Genomic DNA, 24,828 nt, shown 5'->3' with positions numbered 1-24,828 from the left:
TAACAGTGTTTTGCTACCATGTGCCGCTGCACACCAGTGTGCCACGGCAAAGTCGCAGGTGTACCGTGGTATTTTTGGACTTAACGGAAAAGCGAGAACCTCACTTCACAAGCCAGGACAGACAAACTCGCTGTGCCATTCAGTGGCTGATTCGGCCCCCCAGCTTCCACCCTCCCCTCTTCACTGGTCGCAGCGCAGTACGGCAGACAGCCATTAGCCTCTCAACTCACTTTGTCGGGCATGCACAGTTGCGATTTCTTGGTTCGGCATGCCACTAACATTTAGCAAACTCATATACGAGTTTAAAGGTTGGCTGTTATAACGCTATTTTGTTATCACGCTTTTTATCCTAGAGGAATATTCCCGCACGGATCAGCCCATATTATATGGAAGAAAGCAGAGATGGCGTTACCCGTAAGGGCATGTCTTTGCCAATATATGGTCTATTGTATTAATTCTGCTCATAGTCGATCCGACAGCCACGTTAAAGTATCGATTTAGCGATGGTTAATTACTGCATCGATTCATTGGCGACCCATGGATTGAGCAATCCCATTGGTTAGTATAGCTTCCCGTGGAACGTGCGTTTATGGCAGATGGTGGTTAATCTTACATAAGCACAGACTGAATGCACTAGTGGGGTACATAATTGATTGTATTTTTTATATCATTAAAAGTTATTTTTATTTCTAAAATTATTTAAATACATTTATCTTGTGTACCAATAACATTATTAAGATTATGACCGATACCTCAATAGAGCCTTAATATTTTGCTCTGGTTAAACATTGCGCTGTCAGAATGCAATTTCATTGCAATCATGTTATAGTGACCTCCTATAGCGCTGTTTCATATAGCCCTCCATTTACCAAGAACACATCCTGAGTGCCATAAGCGGTATGCCTGTATATCAGTGCCCGGGGAGGGGTCCAGGGCTCGGGAAGGATGTGTGAAGGGAGTGGAACCTTGAGGAGCTGTAGGTGAGGGGGCGGGGGTGCAGGGCAAATATTGCGATGAGTTCCCGTGCACGTGAGAGGGGGGGGGAAGCACCTGGAGGTGACATGTTGGTGGGGGTGAACCATCGTTCGATGATGACAACTTTCACTAGCTTTACCATAAATGTTTTAATGTGCTGCGCAATGCACAATGCAAACTCTGTGAAGTTTTTAATGAGTGCATCTGCAGATATAATTGTGGAGTTGCAATTATAATTGCAGAGCTGCAAAGGTATGTGAAATGCATATTTTCTATTTTCCATCTGCACAGATCAGCTGTGCTGATGTTATTTATTTACAAGAGAATTCATAATTTTTCTTTTAGACTTCAATATTAAGTGAAAATAAATCCTTGACTTTAGACCCATATTGCAGATTTGTACCATTTGGTTTCTCATAAAAAGAACTTGTAGCTAGATAGATTGAGCTGCTAGTCACATGCTGCTGTTCCCCTGTAATCGCATGTTTTTACGTGAATGAATAGAATTGCGCAGCTCATTGCTCCAGTAATATTTGCCACACTGCGACTGAACATTTTTTTGTGGATGTTAGGGCTAACATCAACAGTGCACTGCGATATGGTGCTCCCATATCACCACAATATATTGGAGTTATGCTATATATTAAATTATAAACTTTTTTTCTTTTGATGTATGCAATTCTTGATTATATATAAAAAAAAAAATTACAATATTCAAAAATGCATAAAAAATCTATATATTTAGAAAATACAATGTCTGAAAATAATTCCATATTACAGTTAACTGGAATATTGGGGTTTAAAACTGTTTTATATTGACAAATAGTTACATAAACATGCCGTCAAATATTTAAAAACATTTGATTGTGAATAGTAATATTATTCCCTAAATACAACTTTTGTTTTACAGGTTTAACGCAGGCTGCAAAGAAAAGAAGTACAGTGCTGGATGGAACTTTAACCAAAGATGTCTGCCTGTCACTCATTTACCGAGCACGCATGGAAGCCAGGCGCATGCAAGAACTGTTTTAAATCAAAGACCCTCCATACGGCTGTGACGGATTCAGAACGAATTGCATTTTCCCGTTCTAACAGATCTGACGTGACCAAAGCTGGAAGTAACAGATTTGCGGTAGTTTTTGAAAGTGGGAGGCAGCCTCCTTCAATTTCTAGTGTAGCTGCAGAAGGCATCAAAATGCATTCTTCAGGTCAGGGTAATATTGGGCTGGAGTCATTAAAAACAGCTTCTGTAAATAAACCTACCATTGCTGTAAGGCCTACTCGTATGTCTTCTGAAGGGAAAGACCTGGGGATGGGTGAAGAACGAGAACAGTCACATTCTGATCAAAGAAGGCCGCTATTTGTATCACCGGTAATTGCAGTTCAGGAAGATGAATTACACCCAGAAAGCAGAGGCGGTACTGGTGGTGTAGGTTCAAGAGCTACTGAATTGCAAGCAGGTGCTCTAGCTTCTGAGCAACGTGGAGCTGGTTCACAAAGTAAGCATAGACAGACACAAGATTTACAAGGACCTTGTTTATGCCATAGTGGACAAGAACAGCAGGGCTGGAGACAAGCGAGAATGTATAAAGAGACAGGATTTTTGGCCCCGGTGTTGTCAACACATGGCATTGAGAACACTAGGACTACTGAACTAATGTATTCAAACCCAGATGGCTTAAGAGGTTCGCATTTTCAGCATGTGAGTCCAACGCACAGCTCCGAGAGTTCAAAAACGTCACAGTCTACAAGATGTAACCTTCAGGTTGCCAATCAAGAGAAAGACAATCTTAAGGGCCAAGGGATAGTGCAACATATTCATGTGGCGGAGGGTTGGGAAGACAGCTATTGTAAATCCATTTCACGAATGCCTGTGACAAGTTCTCAGCTTCAGCTGCCTGATTTCCAAGAAGGAGATTTACCAGAGGGTGAACAAGGCAGTGGATTCAGCAAAAAATGGAATACTGTGCCTATGGGCAGAAAGTCAATGGAGCGAGTTTGTGTTTTGGAATACGATGACAGCTATGATGAAATTCTAGAATGTGACCCTCGGAATCCTGCATTAGCTATGTTGTATCCAGAGTTTGGACACAGCCAGGGGACCTTTGAGGCCTCAGACACATCCTCTGATTCTGAGTCCTCTTCATCAGATTTTGCAGAACTGTACCCATACAGCCAGCCAAAAGACTCTTTACAAGCAAATCCAAGCAAACAACCTCCAACTGTTGAAACTGAAAAAGTATGTGAAAAGATAGAAAATAGTCGTGACTTTGAGCCAGATTATGCCACAATTAGTGATGAAGAGAATGCAGAAATACAATTCCACGAGGGTATGAAAGACAATTTAATAACAAAAAAGGCAGAAAAACAGAAGGTTGTCCTTACAATTCATTTGGAAGGCAGGAGTCGCCAGTTGAGTATGGAAGATGATAAAACACAAACTGATAATGCTGTCCAGTCACCAAGAGATCAGTTATTGAAGCCATATAGAGTTGTTAGATCTGAGCCTGTTACAGTTTGCAAGCCTTACACGGTTGTTGATGTGTCATCTGTAGTGAACGAAAAAGATTCAGAAAATTCAGAAACCAACCAAATGCCAAATTCAGATCCAAAATCAACTACTACATTGCAACCGACTACTGTGTATGCCACACCGCAAGTTATGCCATCCTCGCAGACTGAGAATAAACATGGGGGTAAATTCTATCATGAAATGTGGACTGCCTGCTCTCACAATCCACTAGTTTTGAAAGATAATGGTTCATGTGAAGGATTTCATAGCATAGTCAAGGACACTGCATCAGATGTAGAAAATGCACCCATTCCTCCAGAAGATAATGCAGAATTGCAGAATTCTGGCAGTGAAAAGTCAACTGGCTCAAAAGTGACTACGAAAATTATGGATATCTCATCACCAAAAACATGCGAGATCAAATTTAATAGCTACAACAATGCAGGGATGCCCCCATTTCCTATAATCATTCATGACGAGCCATATTACTCACAAAGCTGCAAGAGGAAAGCAGTGAAGGTTCCCATAGTAATAAATCCAGGCGCATATGACAACCTTTCCTGTTATGAAAGTTTTGTTGGACCAGGAAATGTTCTGAAAAGGGGTAAGGCTAAACTGCCCAAAAATCATCCTTATGAAGAAATTAAAACACCAGCTCTTAGTAGCTTTGAAATCATGAGCAAAGGTAGCTTTAATAATTCGAATAAAAATGTTTCAGAATTAAAACATACACATGATTACAAACGTCCTGAAGATACTGTGAAGAGTCTTCTTTCTGAGAGACCACATGTTGTTGAAGATTCCAAAAAGTCTTGCACAAGTCAAAGAACAGACTTACAAAAATGTATGTATGATGAACCAGAAGTTATCCAAGCCAAACTACCGATGGAACCAAAACTGATTCACAATCAACAACCAGATAGCCCATCTGCAGAATCGCCCTCCCATGCTATGCAAGTTGTACGTTCAAAATCATTTAACTTTCAGGTAGCCAGGCCACAAAACTTGTCCTTTTCCAAAATGGATAATGGTAAAACTAATGCTCATACCGCAAAGGGGGCAACCATAAGGGAAAGGATTGAAGCCCTTTCGAGCGCATTCACTACCCAGCCATCACATGGATGCTCCCGTAAAAAGTCTCGTGAGGACAGTTCTTCATATTCACCCCCACCTTACAGTACACCTAAGGCACAGGTGAGCAGCAAGAGGAAAGTGATATCTCCACCTCAATCACCAGAGAAAGATGTGCCCACTTTGATACTGGAACCACAGCCACATGTCGCAAGACAGAAGCCCAAGCGAAAGATATCTCTGAAAAGCCTCTTTAAGTGGCGTAAAGCAGATGATGATGAGGATGACAAGGATAATAAGAGCATTGAGCAGCAGGTTGCTGTAACTCAGTACTTGGAAATTGAAGTAAATCCAGCAAATGAGCATGTTAAAAGTTCAGATGCTGGAGCAGATCGTAAAGAGGACGGTGATGTTTTATGGAAATCACAGCATCTACCTCACAGCAGCAATAAGCAAGCCATCAAAATTGCCACGGTGGATGTTGATTTGTTGAATGAAGCTAGAAGTGGTGTAAAAGTTCACCGAGCTGAAGTTGACGTTAAAAAAACTGAGAGTGGAAACGTTATCAGTGCTGCAGTGGAAAAATCGGAAGACGGCATCAACATTTCAAAACATTTCACTTTGTAAGTTATTTTTCTTCTTCCATTCACTTTGCCATTTACTGTCTGTAGTTCAAAGACAATTTAATGTTTTACAGGCAACTGTACCACTACCACATACTGTCCAATACTCTTAGCCATAGAGATGTTTTTTTTTTAAATCATGTCCTTCATTAAATATTTCATCTTATACAATTTGTATTAAAATATTACAAACATACTTTTTGGGTCTTTCGGTAAAGTCACGTCGATAAAAAAATAATAATAAAATCACGTTTCCATCGCAACACAAGCAATTGGAAATATGCACATAATCTAGTGTGGTTTATTAGAAAGCAGTGGTTCCCAACCTGTGCTCCGCAGACCACTGATAGTGTGCAAGGCTGTGTTAAGTCATCTGCAGAATTTTCAAGATGTGATTTGTTTTTTCACAAAACACCATATTTTTTTACTGCATGGTGGTGGTCTGTGAAAAGGATGTTGAGGTTCAACAGTAGGTCAGTGGTCCAGAAAGTCAGGGGACCACTGTTGTAGAGCATAATCAATTAGATAAAATACCATCTGGTCTTGACACATGCTAGAGCTGTTGGAACTATGACACTGGATTTTATTCAAGCAGTTTTGCATATTCTTGGGTCTTTCGGTAAAAGTCACGTAGATATGATCAAGAAAATAATAAAATATAACAGAAAACTACGACGTTTCGATCGCAACGCAAGCGGTCGTCAGGAAAAAAAGGCTTTTTTTTCGTAGTTTTCTGTTATTTTTTATTATTTTATTTGAACCTATCTACGTGACTTTACCGAAAGACCAAAGAATATAAATTCCCGCAGTCATGAAAGCTTTAAGTCAATATTCAGTTTTGTATACCTGCTCAATGAAAGACGCAACCCGAAAAAAACGAATCGTTTAATGCTTGCAAGTTTACACCGAGGCAATTTGTCCCAAGCTATCGTACTTGGGATTTAGGATTCGTAAATGATAAAAAAGGACTTTACAATCTTAGTTCAGTCCATCATAGCACTCTCGTGACATAATTGCACTGATGTATTAAAATGCATGGAAGTGATTACAGTGACACCACTGGAACACATAATGGAGCACCTTATCGTAAATTTAATGTATTTTTGTTTATCATTAAACACATACCCTTGTTTGATGTACAGGCCAAGAAAAATAGCCTATTTAATTACTACAAAGTAAGAGTTACATGTTTGTTACGTTGTATTTTTAAGATAAGTTGTATGCCTGCAATGGCTGATGGCTGTTCTGGTGTTGGTGGTTTTCACAGCTAGATTTCACATTGCTTGTCTTATTCTTTGGGTCTTTCGGTCAAGTCACGTCGATAGGTTAAAAGAAAATAACAAAAACTACGATGTTTCGATTGCAACACAAGCAGTCACGAAAGCTTTAAGTCAAGATTTTATGCTTGTCTTCTTTAGAAAATATAATCAGGCCTCATGTGGGCACAGAAAATCCGTTTTTGACCTAACAATTATTTAGTTTGTTGGGTGATACTGAAACGGTGTTAGACCAGAGGACGACAAAAGGCGTTGTCCTTTTGGCGTCCTCTGGTCTAAGGTGTTGTCCTCTGGTCTAACACCGTTTTGAGACGAGGCTCAAAAGAAAGCTGTCTCTGGTGTGGACCAATCAGTTTCAAAGACAATGCACATATTATCAGAGTATGTTTTTTGTTTGCATTCTGACCACAAGTATTGTGGTTAATGCAGACATGATTCCTTGTAAAAGGTTTCAGTTTGGTGTTTTAACATCTCAACACCTGTTTTGTTGCCAGAAAAAAGGGGAAAACCTATTTTCACGAGAAGTTACAATGTTTCAAAATATTGTGCAAAAATGGCACAAGACAGTTTTGTGCCCACCTAAATCAAACACTCAAGCATAATTACAACACGACATGTAAGGTGGCATTACCCATAACTAAAATGAATGGAACTGAAATATAAACATAAAATAAAAGCTCTTTGTGGTCATGTTTAGTGACCCAGAGAACTCAAATATAGTCATTTTAAGGCATACAGCGTTTAGGTGCACAGAAATGCTGCGTGAATGATGGCATTCAAGTGAAGAATACAAATAGGGAGTTCCATCAACAGGAAGTGTGCTTAGAAAACGTCATCAGTCTAGCGAAGCAGTGGATGACACTGTTTTTAGTGCACCCATACAATCCTCGCAGGTGAGATGGGACCACGTTCCTGCTCGGGACACGGTTGAGCAAGCTTTTGCTATCCTCTAAACCAGCATTTTGAGTTTGAGAGTAAACCATCAGTGTGATCTTGTAGGTGGTATGTGCTTATGACGAAAACTTTAGGTGTACAAGATGGACAGTAAATAGTGCATTTATTTACCATCTGAGCGATTGAGTGTTATCTCCCAACATTGTTGTTTTCTGGATAGCCCAGTTTCCTTCCACGTGCTAAGGAGTTTACTAACCGTTCAACACAAACCTCTTGGGGAAATAAAGAGCTTTGAAACATGTTTCCTTCTAGAGAACTACAACTGCAACTTTCCTCTCACGTGGATATCTCTTTTTACACAAACTTGTGCATAACATGAAAGAAAGATGCATGGCTGACAGAAAATATCGAAGATTGTTTGAGTTAATTGGGTAGCCTACTGATGTTACCTGTATGGTCTGTCCAGTCATCTGAGTCAACCCATGGCAGTTAGGGTCTGTCGCTCGACCTGCCAGCGAGCCTTCGACATTTTACATGGCTTCAGTACACGTCACCCGGCACAGCGTCGTGGTGACAGCACCGCCACTTAGTGGCAAATGGTGGTTGTTGTTGGTTTGTCCATGATATGAAATCCAACAAATCAATCCCATACTCTTTGGTTCTTTATTTTTCTACCTACGTGACTTTACTGATAGAACCAAAGAGTATGGATTCCTGCAGTCACGAAAGCTTCAAATCAAAATCAATCCCAGTTTAATGTGCTTTGGAAACGGGAATTGAATTCCCAATTTTGAGCAAAGAGAAATTATGTATGCACACATCTGCTATACAGTGCTTTGTGTATCCCTGATGGTAGGGATGTTGATGATAATTAATGTGTTTATAATGTAACGTAGGGAAAACAAACATTAACCTTACCATTTGCCACGTTTGATGTAGTAATGTTTAATACCCGTGAAAGCTCCCATTGAAAGTGGATACTTACTGAAATAGAGATTTTTAAAAAATGCCTTTTTGTAGTGTTTTTACATGTATACACAGTACAGTGTATGTATGGGGTGAGTTGCAGGAAGTCGCAAGCCTCATGGGTATTGTGTTAGTGTTTTTTACCTCAGCACAATGGGGAGACAGTAGTGAGAAAACAAATCAAATGCACCTTCCTGTATATGCGCTTGGCCGTTTCATATCCTGTCTGAACGTTAGTGCACGCACGTAACTTTATTATGCATTGCTTTAGTGCCTGGCTAGGATTCTCTCTGATGTATTACATACATTTGTTTCATATGTGTATCAGTGCTACGTTACTCTTGGAAGAAAATAAGGTATGGGAATAATTCTGTCCAGAGGCATCTCAGGATTAATATTGTGGTGTTGTAACCCACTTACTTTGTGCAGTACATCTACAAAGGAGGCATATGGTGAAGAGTCGCTCGATCCTGCCAGTACAGTGTCAAGCATATCATCGAAAGGGTCTGCACGCACTCCGGAGCCTAAGGACATCGTGTGCCATCAGGACACGGGGATGGCTCAGGCTGTCGGCCATGCAGCCACTTACAGCAACTTGGGTAAGTATCATGACTCTTCACCGAACTGCGACATCACAGTGAATGAAGGTGTTGCAATGTTTATCTAATAGCTAACAACACATTATTAACTGTATTTAATATTTTTCTGAACTAAAATTAAACCTGTTATTATTTTGAATAATCAACTAGATGCAAATAATACCTCTTCTACGGTGCGGATTGAAGTTTGTTAAATTGTGATAAAATAATCTGATAAAAATTTAAAACACCTAACATGGTCACGCCACTTAAACGTGTGTTCACAATAACATGCATCTGTTTCTTTCAGGCTCTTCAAGGGCCAACGTAATCCCAGTCAAGCAGGGGCGCCAGCATAAAGGGGCCATAACTGACGCCATTGCTTTTGTTGCTGTGGCGAAGGAGAAGTCGGAAGTGCATGACACCCCTCCGCCCCTGCCCAAGAAACAGCGTGCCAAAGCTGTCTTGACTGCAGACCCAGCAGGAGCATCGATTTCTGCAGATAATGCAGACCTCAAATCTATTTTTAACCCCCTCTATATTGTTGAGGAAGAACGAAAAGCTTGCAGCACACAGTCTTTTGTTTCTAATGGCGCAGATGAAAATGCATCAAAGGGAAAATGTATGACAATCTTAGAGGGTCCAGTTTCTGAAACCACTCGCATAAAAGATCATGTTCCCTGTACAGATCAGAAGAAAGGTATAGTTTACACAGTATCAGAAAGAGATACACTACTAAAGGTTGATGATGACCCGTCATGCATATATACCAAAGTTCGTGACAAATCGAAATCCATTAAAGGGAATGTATACTCTAAGCCACAAAATAAATCCCTTCTTGGCAGTGCTAGTGCTGTTCAGCTTGCGATTGCTGAAGATATATTGGAAAAGACAGCCCAGAGCTTGGAGAGTGGAAGCAAACCTGCAAACTTCCTATTGACCACTAAAGGACAGGAGCAGAAAGATACAGGAGTGGGTACAACAGTGCCAGCTATGTTGTATGAAGGACTGGAAAGCTCTGAAGAGGTGTTTGCCCGGATTGGTAGCCTGCATGCAGAGACTCTGCATGTGTTGTGTGCAAAGTGTGAAGACAACTTCATGCGTGGCCAGAAGGAACATCTTCGCTTTGGCGTAGAGAGCTGGTCCAATTTCAAGCTAACCAGTGACAAGCCCTGCTGTGATGCCGGCGATGCTGTTTATTATACAGCTTCCTATGCCAAAGATCATGGGCATTTGTACGCAGTTAAGGTAAGTTCATTCTTAACTTGTGATGTTTTTAAAAAGTCTTGCAGTAATAATGTATGTCCCTTTGCCAATCTATTGCTAGATTAATGTGTTGCTATGCCGTATTGCTTATATAAATGTTGTTTGGCAGCAAGTAGCCACGCTGGTCAATGCAGATTGATGAAGGGTAGGCCCAGCACAGATATCGCTCGGCAATTAAGCTAGCCATGGCTGAGAATGAAATTCAGATTACTGGGTTTATAAAGCACAACTGCACAACCTCTACACCCCTTGCAGTAATATACCCATCATAATAAATACTAATTAAAGAGGAATTTGGTTAATTGTTGTGATCTTCAATTAATCCAAACAGTAAAACCTATTAAGACTCGACAGTAGTCAGCCAGAATTTGTGCAAGCTCAAAAGGTGACCTGAAAATAGTTAAATATATTTTTTATATATAAACCAAACTCTGACGCGCCATGCTAATGATGGTGAGGAGATTCGAGAGATGCGTTTCTTACATGAGGAAGTGTAAGTCGATTTTTCCCCAGCTACAGAGAACTGCATTTTGCACCGGAATTTATAAATGTTTTACACATTTCTGTTTGTAAGGAGTTTGATGAACCCATTTCCTTTGGATGATATGTGCTCTGAGTGCTCTCATCATTTCATTCATTTAGCAAGTATACATTACATACGTGCCCAAAGAGAAATTTTTCAGCCTTCCACATCAAATGAACCTCAGCCTGCCATCTGCTTCATTGTGATAGTGACTTGGATATGGTTAAGGTGTTAACTTTTTAATCTTGCTAGTTGAGAACGTATTTGCTTTGCAACAGAAATGAGAGACGAACGTCATGTTCATACTCTTCTCACAATCCTGGACTCGGAGCCCTAAGAGTAATTTACCTTTTAAAATAATAAAATGTTACATGGTGAGTTTTTTTTTTATATAATCCAGGATTTAAAGAATATTTTGGTGGAACAATTACATTTATAGGACGATAGATTGGAACACAGCAATGTAAAATTAACCGTGTCTTCCAATCTTCTTCTGCCAATTCAACTGATTGATTATTTGTTCCACAGAAAATCCCATTTAGTCCATAATCCTGCTAGTTTCGATGGCAACGGCCTGCAGTCACTCACAATACAGTTGTTGTTGAGTTGCAGAGGAGTCCAGCCAGCCAAGGAAACCCGTGACATAGATAATAGTACAATTATATTGACTCCTCTTTTCAGGTTGTATGCCCTGAGCAGGTTGAAATTTGACCAGCCTTGGTTTTGGTTACTAATGATATTTTTTTAAAGTTTTGAAGCTATTGTGTAATTATAATGGTATATATATATTGTTGTTTTCAGATTTGTAAGATCGAGGGGAAAGACTCTCAACAGCAATACTATCACAGCCTGGCTGTGCGGCAGAGCCTCCCCGTGCACTTCAATGTGCAGCAGGACTGCGGGCACTTTGTGGCCGATGTCCCGGAAAGGCTGCTGCCATGTGACTGTGCTGCTGCCAGTCTTCGAGATGGGAACCCAGTGTGTACTCAGACGGCGGATCAAGCGAACTCTCAGCCACCGGACCTATCCTCGGTAGACTCGTCTGGTCAGAGCAGGGTGGTGGTGATCACAAGAGAGGTACCTTGCAGCAATGTGGCTGATCTGATCCGAGGCTCGGTGAACCTGCACCGCTCCCAGCCAGAGCTCTACGAAAGGCAGGTCAGTGTCATCTGCTGGTACTTTGTAAGGTTGAAAAAAGGTTAATATGTTAAATGTTTACATTCCTACTTAATTTGTCTCCTAATTTATTTCAATGTCAGGCCCTTTATGTCCACCTGAGCCATAGGTGGACATGTGACAATGCTATAGAGCCTGCCATTTTGTGTGATCGCTTCGCAGGTACGAGGTAGAAATAGTGTAAGGTGATAGATAAACAAATGTACAGAGGGCTCAGAAAGTGCACCATGCACAGTAAATGATGTTGGTGCCTCTGGCAAGAAAAGTCAAAGGGAAGAGTATTGATCTAGAGCTTAAATTATAAGTCTTAAAGCATTTTGAAGCAGTTAAGGCAGTTAATATTGCCAGAATGCTTGTCCTAGCCACGACCTCGGTGACAATTTTTCGAGTTAATGCAGGAACAATTCTAGAACATCTTCAAAAGATGGCACCTTTAACTGCTACTAAAATAACTCGTATAGCAGATGTAGCATTCTAGAAAATATGGAAGGACTTTTAATTGTCTGGATTGAAGATTTAAATGAGTGTATTTCTTATGAGTTAAAATGTAAGCCAACTTATAATTATATCCATTTTTGTAGCCTTCGTGACATTTTTTCACACGTTTATTTTTACAGAAATGTCAGCTAGGAATGCAACCCCTGATTTGAACATTGTCTGAGAAATTAGAGTTTGCTTTAAGAAATTTCGAGTGAAGTAGCATTTCCCATTAACGCATCCCTTACCTACAATGGGTTATTACGATATTTTCTTCTTTTTGAAGTGATGTTCTCGGCTGCATAACATGATTTTTATTTATATTATTGCCTCTCTTATCCAATATACAGGGTGCTTCAAAATGTTAACACATATACGGGGCTATCGTTTCTAATGGAAAAAGAACGGATAATACACTCACATGATAACAAATGTATGTTAATAGCTTCAAAAAGTCAGTCTTCACTTGTTTGCCATCATTGTCAACACATGCCTGGAATCTTCTCCAGGTGGTCTCCAGAGCCTAGAGGCACATTTCTCGTGGTATTGTTGCAAATTCTCCTAAGTGTTAACATTTTTTTGAAGCATCCTGTAAATCTCCCAGTATGACTATGTATGAATGCATTGCATGAATTCCCTGGTAAGGTGTACATTTTCATCAACATCTGAATGAGTCTAAGCACTAGCTTGTCTCTCCTACAGGTATGTCTTCTACTGCTTCAGCTGTGCTATGCACTTGAGCACTTAAAACGGCATCATGTGAGCCATAGTGACCTACGAATGGAAAATCTATTGCTGGTGAGCGGACACAGTGCTGGGCCACCAGGACACAAGGGCATCGAGTCTCTTGGTGCAGAGCTGCCCCGACTCATCGTCAGCAATTTCTCCCAGGCTAAGCAGCAGTTGCGCGTGGGGGCACTGGCACCAGAAATGCTACGAGCAGAGTCGCGCCTCGCGCCCGAGCTCACTACCGCAAGCCAGTACCGAAAATGTGACGAGTTCCAGACTGGCATCCTGGTCTACGAAATGCTGCACCTTCAAAATCCATTTGCTGAGCGGCCTGAGCTGCGTGAGAGAGACTACAACCCGAAGGTTAGTCATGGCTTGACATGGAACAATGGATCACGTGATTTTGTTTAACTTTACATGTTACACCATATACCAGAGCTGCACCCAGCAACAAGGACTTCAGTGTTTTTCAGTCCACAACCAATTTTTTTTGCTTTTTATTGTATAATTAAAGGTTTAAAATGTCTTAAAGTAAAAAATATCTTAAGATCCAGAAAAAAAACATTCCTTTTTTGTATCCGCAATATTGGCAGAGCCGAGGTACAAAATCACCACCACCTCTCTTTCCCTGTCAGCTTTTCAGGGGGTAAAATGCTAAATTAGTCTTAAGTTATGAGTCATTTTCATAACTATTGTACACTTTATAATGGTAACATATGGAGTATACATTAACTAGCACCTTACATATTAAGGGCAGTGCTACCTTGAATTACTGTACAAGAATAGTTTTTGTAATAAAAAACGGCTAAAAAGGAAGACAGTGTTTGAGTTTCTCATTGAGAACTTCTCATAAACCTTTCATTCTAACAGATACAAAAACTACAAATACTACTTTAGTTTAGCCGTGCATATTACTGGACAACCCATCACTGGCTCCAAGGATCATGTGACCGCTCCTTCACCATGTCAACTCAAACTGTGCAGTAGATTATTGTACATTGTCTTGCATCTCAGATTATCACGGTTGGCTGTGCGGTGCGAATGAAGTTCATCATACATACATGCATAATTAATATAAATGCCTAGTACACAGCTTATCTGCAATGAGGATTTCGTGTCAGTTTCCATTATAAGGGTGGTTCAAGGTTAACCTGCTGTTATTCTACAAAATTGGAGTGTGAAGTGAATAAAACATACCCTTTTTTCCCAACGTACAATCAAACTCAGTTTATCCGTGATCCGATTATCTGATTTTGTTTTTTATTCTACAAAAAAGCCAGTTCTCGCTTCCAAATATCTGGGGTTATCCAGGGTTATCCGTGGTAAAGTGGGTGAACAGACTAGGACAATTCAGGTACAGATGCTATTGTCGATGCAGCGATTTCTACACCGCATTGTTGAGGTGTGCTAGCTCCCTTCCCATACCCATCACTCAGAAGCAATTGCTCAATTGTAGCAGCACTTGCAATGCCTGCAAGTCAGTGTTGCATTCACTGTTAGCCACCAGTGAATGGGAAGGGAGCCTGCTTGCCATCATGTTAGAGACCCTTTTTAAGACTGGTGCATGAGAGGTAAGCACCTAATGATTGTGACATTGATCTATGATGTAAATTTTGTCACAAAGTTCCTTGAGTCCCCACGTCCTTGCCTGCTGGCCACACTCCATTTCGTGACATTTTTGTCACGTGTCAAAGGTGATTGGGGCTTTTCCAAATATCTTTGGTCGGGACCATGGATAAATGGAGTTATTTGGAAAATTCTTTCAATTATCCGGGGTTGTCCGTGGTCATGCACCCCAGATAAACGAGTTAATCTCCAGTTGGAGCCTCTGGAAATGTGGAACCAGTGTACCCATCCCATTTATCCTGGATAAGCTAAGTTTGACTGTGTGCCCCTGTTACATGTATACATTAGTCTCAGCGGTGTTTTACTGCCTTCATGCTAGAAACATGTAATTCTTAAGGACATAGACTTCAGCCATTTCAAGACATCTGCTTTCACGTTAATTTTTGTTGAGCCTTTTGTATCTCTCAAACACTTAATTGTGAGAAATGTGTGTCACTTAACTTACAACTAACCTCTAACTTTCGGCTGATATCAAAGTTTCCATTCGATGACGCTGTCTCACGGCATGTAACACACTACCTGTTGCCTTTTGGAAAAACCCAAACTGCTTTGGGCAGCAGTGACATAACTTCACACGCGAGTTTCTAGATCGTTCCACTTCCTCTCCATAAAACTTTCAGTGATGTAAATCTTTTAGGGTTGCACATTAACCTTAAATCGCCTGATTTTTTGAACTAGCACCTGTGGTAATTGCCTTTGACACCACTAAAGGTGTTTTTGTTGTATTATAGAAGCAGTTGTGAACAAGGCACTTAATTTTGATTTAAAGCTTTCGTGACTGCAGGCATTCATATTCTTGGTTCTTTCAGTAAAGTCACGTGGAAGGGAAATAATAAAATAATAAAAATATAAAACAATAACATTCTCACGACGTTTCGACTACGTGACTTTACCGAAAGAACCAAAACTATAAGGCACTTAATATCAAGGGACATTGTAACACATACTACGATCTTGGGCTGTTACCGCCTGGTCTATTAGACCAAGTAAACATCTGTGTTAGGGTTCAGTTGCATCATGTGTCATGAGGCAGAGGTCAGGCATGGCTTGAGTGTTCCCAGGCTCGACTTGGGATTTTGCTTCAAGGCTTCAGGGTTTGTGTCATCAGCAAAATGAGCCCACTCACTGTCTGTTGGCCGAGCAACGCTGAGCGTGGCTCCATGCCTCAAGAGTCATGGTCATTTATGTCTGCAAAACGTTGCGCGCATTACACATTCCATTATAATTACTGCCCCTGAAGAGCACTTCTTGGAGGATGCAAAACATCTTATTTGCAAATTAAAGATAATGGGTTTCCAGCAATGAAGGCTCACAGCCTGAAGAGGTTGAAAGGGAGTGTGTTAACTTCTGTAGTGTGTTGTTTTTTTTGAAGCTCTGGAATTTTGAAAGGCGCATTCCATACCTTAGGTACCTACTCCATAGGAAGTTGTAGCAGCCGTTCCTTGTACAAGTGGATATGAGTGGCACATGGATCAATCCCAGTGTTTTTAAAGCCCGTTGCAGGCTTCACAAAGCTGCTGTATGTACGTAGCCAACTGTGCTAATCAGAGGTACGGGGGAAGAACAAACTAAAAACAAAACCGTTCAAAATAAATTAGTTTTCAATCTTGATTTAAAAATGGATAGTTCCAGTGGCTTCCTTCTTGTGGGCTTCACTTTGGTAGAAATATCCTCAGTGCATTCATTAGCCTGCCAATTGTTAATTTGATGATCACCACTTAAAGATTAGTTAGCTCTTGTAGTTTATGAAACATTTTGGTAAAAATGTTGGTGTTGACGGTTGTGATGTAAAGTGTTACAAAATTAACGTTATGTAGTGTATTTCCATAATACTAGTATTATCTTATCTCAAACGGTGTTAGACCAGAGGACGCCTTGGTAATCTAATTTGTATATTGGTGACAATGCCATTATTTTATATTAAGACGGAATAACCGTAGCTGAACATATGTGTTGATAAAAATCCAACTGACATTGACATGTATTTCGAATATATGGCTGTATTAAGAAGTGTTTTTGTTTTGTGTCATGTGTCTGTCAGGACCTGCCTGCGATGCCCACACTGTCAGTGTATTCCTATGGTCTGGAGCAGCTAGCTCACTTGCTACTCCTTCCCAACCCCATGGAGCGCATCCACATCTCACAAGGCCGCGGCTTGTTGCAGTGTCTGCTGTGGGGGCCCCGGTACCAACTCCTCAACAAAATAATGTTGAGCACAAGCGACCCATGCACACTGGAAGAACCCAGTGAGCAGCATAGCCTAGCAGAAGGCAGTGGCACGGGTAGACCAGCCCGGCAAGTGCATTTGGTGGGAAGCAAAGCGGCGCACGAGCAGCAGTCCACAGGGCTCGTGAACAGAGAGGTTGTTCTGCAAAACTGGCTGGAGTTGAAACGTACACTTCTCACCATCTGTTTTGCTGAGAAATATCTAGAACATGAGCATATCATCCGGCTTGAAGACTGGTTGTGTTGCCAGTACTTTGCATTTGCCACCCCAGCCTCAGTCTACCAAGCCCTCAGGCTAATGCAAGCAGAATGAGCATTCATAAACATTGACATTTAGTGTTTTTAATGGACTGTATTGGTTTCTTTAACTTAGCCCATGATCTGTGTTAAAAGGGGTGGAATACAGTTTTGTTTCTCATTGATGAATACACTCCATTTGCCTCAATTTCCTGATCAACCTAAAAAACAGAACTGCTCTTATCCACAACAGCTGTAGAATCTGCAAAAAACTCATTATCCATGGCCCTCCTCTTCCTGTTATCATAAACTTTTCTCATAAGTATTTGCAAAACGGCATCTTATTATCCTCGATTATTTTTTTCATGGATAAGAGAAATTGCATGGCAAACATACCATATTGTCCATGGGTTATCCGTGATTTTTCATTTCATAAAATATGCTATGATCAAAGCAAGTTCATTGGTGGCATTTGCAATGATGACGCATTGCACGACACAACCCAGACACACACAGGCAAATAAACTCAGACACGGAGACATGCAGACCGAGGCATACAGACACAGACCCTCGCAGACATGAACAGCATTTATATGCTGCTCTGCTTTAACAAAAGGTCCTTGGCTGCATTTTTTTCAATCCTCTGCTCTCTGCTCTCTTCATTTCTACAAACAACCCTCCCTTCAGCTCTTCCATCTAAATCCTTAGCCTTCTCTTCTTTTTAGTTCCATTCTTCCTTCTATAATGTCCTTCCTCAAACCATCCCTTCATGGAATGTCTAATTCAGATAATTCTCCTTCCGATGACTTCCATTACAATTATTTTTGATGATGCCATTCAATATTTCTTCATTGGTATTATTTTATATACAGCTGACTTTCACTAAATCCTTCTCCACACCCACACCTCAAAAGCTTCCAACCGTCTCAATCCTTTCTCAGTGTCCTCATTTCCATGCCATGCAAAGCTATGCTCCACATCATCGTATTAACTATCTTGTTAAGTAAACAATCTTCCGTCTTGCCGAATGGTTCTGCCACCAAGCCTTGATCATATTTCCGCTGCACACTGTTCATCTTCTGTGATTAATGCACCGAAGTTCCTGAATATGTTCACATGTTCTCGCAGTTGCCCTTCAATTATAATATACGTTGTTCCTACACCTTCCCATTATATTCTCATTACTTGTTTTGTTTATGTTAATATTTATACTGTTTTCCTTTGCATGTTGTTTAACCCATCCATCAACCTTTAAAGTCTTTGTTTGCCACCATCCCTTGATCATTCGCAAACCGTACATCCTTTCAGGTTTGACCTTGATTTGTTTGTATTCTGTTGCCTCAATTATAATTTTTGCATTAACAGCAAGGCCGGTGATAATGAGCACTCCTGCTCGATTACTGTACTAATAATGCCTGGTTTCATGTCTGCTACCATGATAACTGATTCCTGTTCCTTACACGATCGACATATTAATCTCCAATCTGCCTAGTCCGCCCCTATCTTCTTAAGTATCTCCATCAATTTGACCCTTTTTCCATAATAGAGGATTTTGGGTGAGATCGCGTAAATATATAAACGTGTCGTTAATACCCGCCACCACCCGACACAGCCAACTAGTAAGGGTTGTCACGTAAACAGAACGTGCCAATTCGTCACTAGTACAGCACACCCGGTGTGTTGGAGAGCCAAGCCACAACATTTGCAAACTAAGTATGACGTTTCGCCAGTAATTACAAATAGCTTCAAACCTCTTATGGATGATATTGGTCACGAAAGCCTCCTGTCAAAGGCCTACTCGAAATCCACAAAGCACACATACAACTAATATCCGAGTTCTATGCCCCTTTCATACAGCATTCTCATTAACACTATCACTTCGCATGTCCCGCATATTTTCCTGAAACCGAATTGGTTTCTTACAATAACATTTTTGTCTTTGTATTTATTCTTCTGATGAGCAGTCTTAGCATGATCTCGGATGCATGTGAAACAAGGATATTTGTTCTATGGTCTCCGCACTCCATTGCATTTCTGCTTTTTTTCTAAAGTACCACGGCTATTTTTGTAAACGCTTCTGGACGTTTACCTTGCTAGTACTTGCTTTTAAAGAGGAAATGTAGTTCCTTGGTCATGTTATTTCCAAGGTATTTCAGAAACTTCTGGCAACCCATCTATACCTGCAACTTTCCTCTTCTTGGGCTTAATGGCTGTTTTTATTCTCTTTATGTTGGGCCCTTTTTATCCATGTCTACTTCTGCTTTCTCTAAACTAATGTCATCCAGCTTTGGCTTTCCTTCCTCATAAAGTTTATATATGTACCTCTTTAATCTACTTGAAATGCATTCTGGCTCTTGTCAATATTTCCTCATTCTTCTTTATTTTACTGCTCCCGTCTTAGATATTTCTGACATCTATAACTTTTGCGTACATCAGCTCTGTTCATTCTTTCCTGTCAAGCTCTTCAAGTTTTTTAAGAGACACGCACAAACACACAAACACACAGACATTGAAAGACACACAGAGACGGACATGGAGGCGCACACGTGGACAAAGGCAGACACCCACAGAGACATGGATAAACATACAGACATTGATACAAAAAGAGAGACGTGGAGACATGGAGACATTCACAGAAACAAGAGACACGCAAAACAAAGAGAGATGCACAAAGACCGACCTCCCCCACAGCTACTGGTAGTATCTGTGCTATTTCGTGGATAAGAGTCACCAGTGTAGCAAATTCATCCTATTATCTGAATTTAACCCAAGGATAAGCAGAGTAAATTTACGGATAATAGAATCCATGATTCGAGTCTCCTACATTACCACGGATAAGAGGTGTTATCTCATATTTAATTGCAGTTATTTCACATCCAGAGAGTTATAATTTAAGATGATTACATTTTAGTTATTTTTATTTGCTTATTATAGAGTGGGTTGTGGGAAAGGGCCTCTTAGTCTATCTGGTCTAGCACTGATAGTGGTCTGCATTAGCAACTATAACTTGAATTAGCCTCTAGCTGCACTCTTCCCTCAGCCCCTCAATGTGAACCAGTTAAAGTATTAGTCATAAATATTTCTCAAGTCCTAAGTAAAAATGTTTGCAGTACTATATAAGAAGGATTTTAGGAATAAAATGTATTGGACAATCTTTATTATAGAAACTAAGATGTGGGGACATTGTTGGTTTATATTTATACTATGAAGTAGGTTGTGATAGGGTTGTAACAAGAAATGTGATAACAGTATTTTGCATTTTAGTGATTTTTTTTTACAATTTTCAACATTATCTCATAATGTTGATATATTTTCAACATGAACCAAATCAATGAAAATCAATTCGGCAGTTTTAAATGTTTTATTGTGCCACACGTTTTACTTTGGCTGTGGCAAGTGTGCCAATTAAAAAAATAAACAATGACTAAATCTCAAGGTTGGTTTCCTGGAGTGCTAAAATCAGTAGAAATGCAATTAGAAAGTTTGAGTTGCAATATGATTTAAAGCACATGTGTGCTTTACCAAACAAAAATGTGCCTTGGGCTAATGCATTTGATTGCACATTTAAGAGGTAGGATTTTTGTGTAGGATGTGTGACCTGCAGTTCTACCAGATGGTTAATGTTGCCTTTATGCATTGGTTTTACACCCATATGTACTTTTGCTTTTATACATAAACAGAGCTTGTGCCTTTGAGAACATATACTGTGTTAACCAAAAATATAACCTTCCTTGAAGCAATAACTGATTTTTTTTAATATATCAATTAGGATATGCTGCTGTTTCATTGTTTAATAGCAATATTTCAGTTAAGTAGTGTAATTTTAGATACTACAGTCCTCTGGTAGTTATCCTTTTTGGTGCTATAAATAAGCCACATATGAAGTGTCTTATGTACATTGTTTTACTGCATTGTTACTTGATATTTCCAAAAGCTTTTTGTATTAAACTTGCACCTTATATGGATTGCGTGAGAGTCTTTTGAAGTGTAATGTTTGCTGGTAATATTTGAATTTATATATTCATATCGGTCTTGTTCTTTATGATTTGTGAAGTTAAGTTTCACATTTGCTTCCCTTGTGTAGTGCGATGTTTGGAAACAATACATTAATTACATAGTTTGAGTCAAACAATAAGTCAAAATGTTATAACTATGTAATTTGTATGGTTCCACCATTTAACACATCACGCGTTTTTGCAAACCTAATTTCAACTGTTCAGAATGTTTTTAAATCCTCATTTATATTTAATTGGGTGAACTGTTTAGAGTGCTAAAAATGTATTACCCTTTTTATGGACTGCTCACAGTTCATTCATTTTAGTTATAACTAGTCACTTAATTTGGCCACTTGCATTCAACACTAACATGCAAGTCTTTAGCATATAGAGAGTGCTACATGATATCTTCGACAACATTTTATTGTTCATGTACAGCAGGTGTTTTGCCCAAGACATTGGATAGGCAATGATTTGGCAGTTTTAAATATGGAAGCTTGACAGTGGGCCATTCAGCTAAGCATTTCAAAAAGTTGATATCCATGTGCAGGGATGGGCCTTGTGTACCCAAATCACAGATGTCAGTAGAAAATATTGAGGTAGATCTATGTTTAGGTAACGTGCTCTATAATGCTTAATGTATCACTGGAGTTAACACACTCCATATATGCTGGCAAGGTAATGCCATGGGGGAGTATTACCTTTTTCAAGCTCTGCAACAACTGTTCCCGGCAGCTTTACGCAAAAAGAGGGACACATTATTGTCTTCAGTTAACAGGACGTATGGTAAGAGGAGGGTTCGATAAACAGCATTAAAATAATTTTATTTTTAACAGTGGTTTCTACTATTTAGAGAAGATATGAAGTATTGTGCAGTAACCAATTTATGTTAGATATAGGAACTGCAAGACTCAAAAGGCAGAAAATACTTAAGAGTTGCGTAAACAAGTAACGCTCTAAAAAGATAGATTAAAGTTACTGGCTGAAACATGATATAATGGCAGGGAGTTTTCTATTGAAAGATGCTGAACAAATATTTAAAGTCCATGGGCCACAGCAAAAATCGGTACCACCTATGGTTGAAAAGCTGCTTAACCCAAGATCTTAATGCTTTGGTGTTTGCATCGTCCTTGTGAAGTATTGGAAAATGACGGCAGGAAACTCCTTGACGGGAACACACTTCTTTTATTAAATCTTGACTTGTAACAATACAACGCGTGGCCTCTCTTCTTCACAATGCGCTTCTCTTGACTCTGGATTCCGTGCTGCCGGCTCTCTGTGCCTCGTGTAGACTCCGCGCCTCGGCTACACTCCTCTCTCGCCTCGTGTAGACTCTGCGCCTCTGCTACACTCTCCACTCGCCTCGTGTAGACTTTGCATCTCTCTCTCTGGCTACACCGTATGCATACTCGGCTCGTGTAGACCTTCCTCTCTCGCTGGCTACACCGTATGCATACTCGGCTCGTGTAGACCGTTCTCTCTCGCTGGCTACACACTATACATTACTCAGCTCGTGTAGACCGTTCTCTCTCGCTGGCTACACACTATACATTACTCAGCTCGTGTAGACCGTTCTCTCTCGCTGGCTACACACTATACATTACTCAGCTCGCGTAGACCGTTCTCTCTCGCTGGCTACACACTATACATTACTCAGCTCGTGTAGACCGTTCTCTCTCGCTGGCTACACACTTATACCTTACTCTCCTCTACTCTCCATTACTCTCCTCTCCGGGCTCTATCTCTGCACCTTCGTCTTCATTCTTAGATGGTTCCACTTCTGCCCCCTGCTCCTCTGTGCATCACCTTATATACCCCTTCTTCCCGGGAGACGGAGCGGATGCGGACCTCAACGTCGGCACCGCTCCTCAGTTACCCAATCCCCACGCGCTATCCCTACGATCCGGTTCCGCTCAGCGCGTGTTTCCACTCCCCGACCAATCACACCGCGCTGCTACCCGATCACTCCCTCTGGGCGCGTCACCGGCACACAGCCAATCAGCAGCACTACCCCCCACCCGCGCACTGACGCCTGCTCCTCCCCGTCAGCGCGCGTCACCACACACACACCCGTACATACGCGCTGGCACACGACATATACACCCAGCGCGTATCACCACTACATCACCCCCTCCCACATAGCTCGCAGCCGGCCCGGCTGCTAACAACAACCAACCGCGATGATAAAACGACAACCAACAAAAAAAAACCCCGTAACCCCCCGAGTGTGCCCCGTAACATAACACAACAACAACAACAACAAGAATAACTATGTACAGATTGACAATGAACACGAAAAGTCAACAATAACACGATACGAGCAAATTCGAAACGAACGCGCCCCACGTCCCTGCGACTACACGCAGTGACGAGGCGCTCCAACTGCCCCGACTCCTCACGAGGCAGGTCATGCAAAGTAGCACGACCTGGCGCGAGTCCGTCTGGCTGGTCCATCATATGGGGCGGGACACTGACGACCGTCCGGCGGTTCCGGTTGCTCCAGACGGCGCGGAACGGGCCTGAAGGGGCCGGCCCCGCCGCGGAGATCCGGCCGCCGGTGATCGGCAGCTGTCAGTTCCGAGACACCTGGGAGCAGATCAGGCGAAAATACGTGTGGATCAGGCAGAGACATTTCCCCCTCTGGGTCGCCGGTCACGTCACACGCCCGGCCATCACGACACACGGGGAGGCCATATGGAGGCGAGAACGGTTTCAGTCGGGAGGGGTGAACGTACCAACGGCGCTTTCCCCACTTTATCTGAACGCACTGGGGCCGTGCAACGCGCACGACCTCCACGGGTCCCCTCCACGGTCTCAACAATTTAGGCGACGTAGCCAAGGGTGCCTGAGGGCAATGCAGCCAGGCCCTGTCACCTGGTTTCCATTCGTGCATGGACACCTTCCGTGCCCGCAACCGTTCATTAGCAATTTGGCGAGCCCGCGAATTAAGCCGTGCGGCCTCCCTCGCCTCTGTCAGCTTATGAATATTAAACTTAATATGTTCTGCCAAATTAGAATTAGTTCGTGGAGCGGACAGGCCAAGTTGCGTTTCTATTGGCGGGTCAGCTTCCCGACCGTACATCAAATAGAATGGGGAAAACCCCGTAGCTGCATGGGGGGCCATTCTATACGCGGCAAGGACTCCCGGGACCTGCAGGTCCCAATCTACATGTGCCTCGCACACCTGCTGGCACAGCATGGAAGTCAAGGTTTTGTGGAGTCTCTCCACCATCCCGTCAGTCTGCGGGTGGTACGGGGAGGTACGCACCTTCTTGGTACCCAACAGATCGCACACCTCTTGCAACAATTTACTCGAAAAATTTTTACCTTGGTCGGTCAGCAGGCGTTCGGGAGCCCCCTTGTCCAGGACATAGCCCTGGACGAAGGCATCCGTCACAGCCGCTGCCGACTGGTTAGCGAGAGGCCACGCCATAGGCCATCGGGTAAAGTATTCGACCCCCACTAACAAATATTTATTCCCTCTCGGCGTGACTGGGAAGGGCCCCAAAATATCGAGTGCAACGAGCTCGTTGGTACGCGAGACCTGAATAGATTGCAGCGGTGGATTAGCTGCCACGGCCGGTGGTTTACGCCTGGCGCACTCAACGCACCCCTTCAGAATATGCACCACATCACTTCCCATTCCCGGCCAGTAATAGTCACGCTGAAGCAGGGCA

The 24,828-nt window shown here is 41.6% G+C and overlaps 1 protein-coding gene across 2 annotated transcripts in view; it reads left to right on the top strand.

The window, feature by feature from the left end:
* The window catches only part of LOC144738022 (inactive tyrosine-protein kinase PEAK1-like), a 28,132-nt gene extending 10,523 nt beyond the window's left edge, over positions 1-17,609 (top strand). For both annotated transcript variants that reach the window (XM_078620936.1, XM_078620937.1), the window contains exons 2-7: positions 1,886-5,181; positions 8,748-8,917; positions 9,207-10,144; positions 11,487-11,843; positions 13,041-13,430; positions 16,735-17,609. In XM_078620936.1, the coding sequence (XP_078477062.1) occupies positions 1,943-5,181; positions 8,748-8,917; positions 9,207-10,144; positions 11,487-11,843; positions 13,041-13,430; positions 16,735-17,232 (5,592 nt within the window). In that variant the 5' untranslated portion in view covers positions 1,886-1,942 and the 3' untranslated portion in view covers positions 17,233-17,609. The remainder of the gene's footprint in view (positions 1-1,885; positions 5,182-8,747; positions 8,918-9,206; positions 10,145-11,486; positions 11,844-13,040; positions 13,431-16,734) is intronic.
* The last annotated feature ends 7,219 nt before the right edge of the window (positions 17,610-24,828 follow it).

The sequence above is a fragment of the Lampetra planeri genome, chromosome 3 (assembly GCF_965212315.1).
Source record: "Lampetra planeri chromosome 3, kcLamPlan1.2.h2, whole genome shotgun sequence".
In the NCBI taxonomy this organism is placed as follows: Eukaryota; Metazoa; Chordata; class Hyperoartia; order Petromyzontiformes; family Petromyzontidae; genus Lampetra; species Lampetra planeri.
This window is presented reverse-complemented; position numbering and strand designations above follow the sequence as displayed.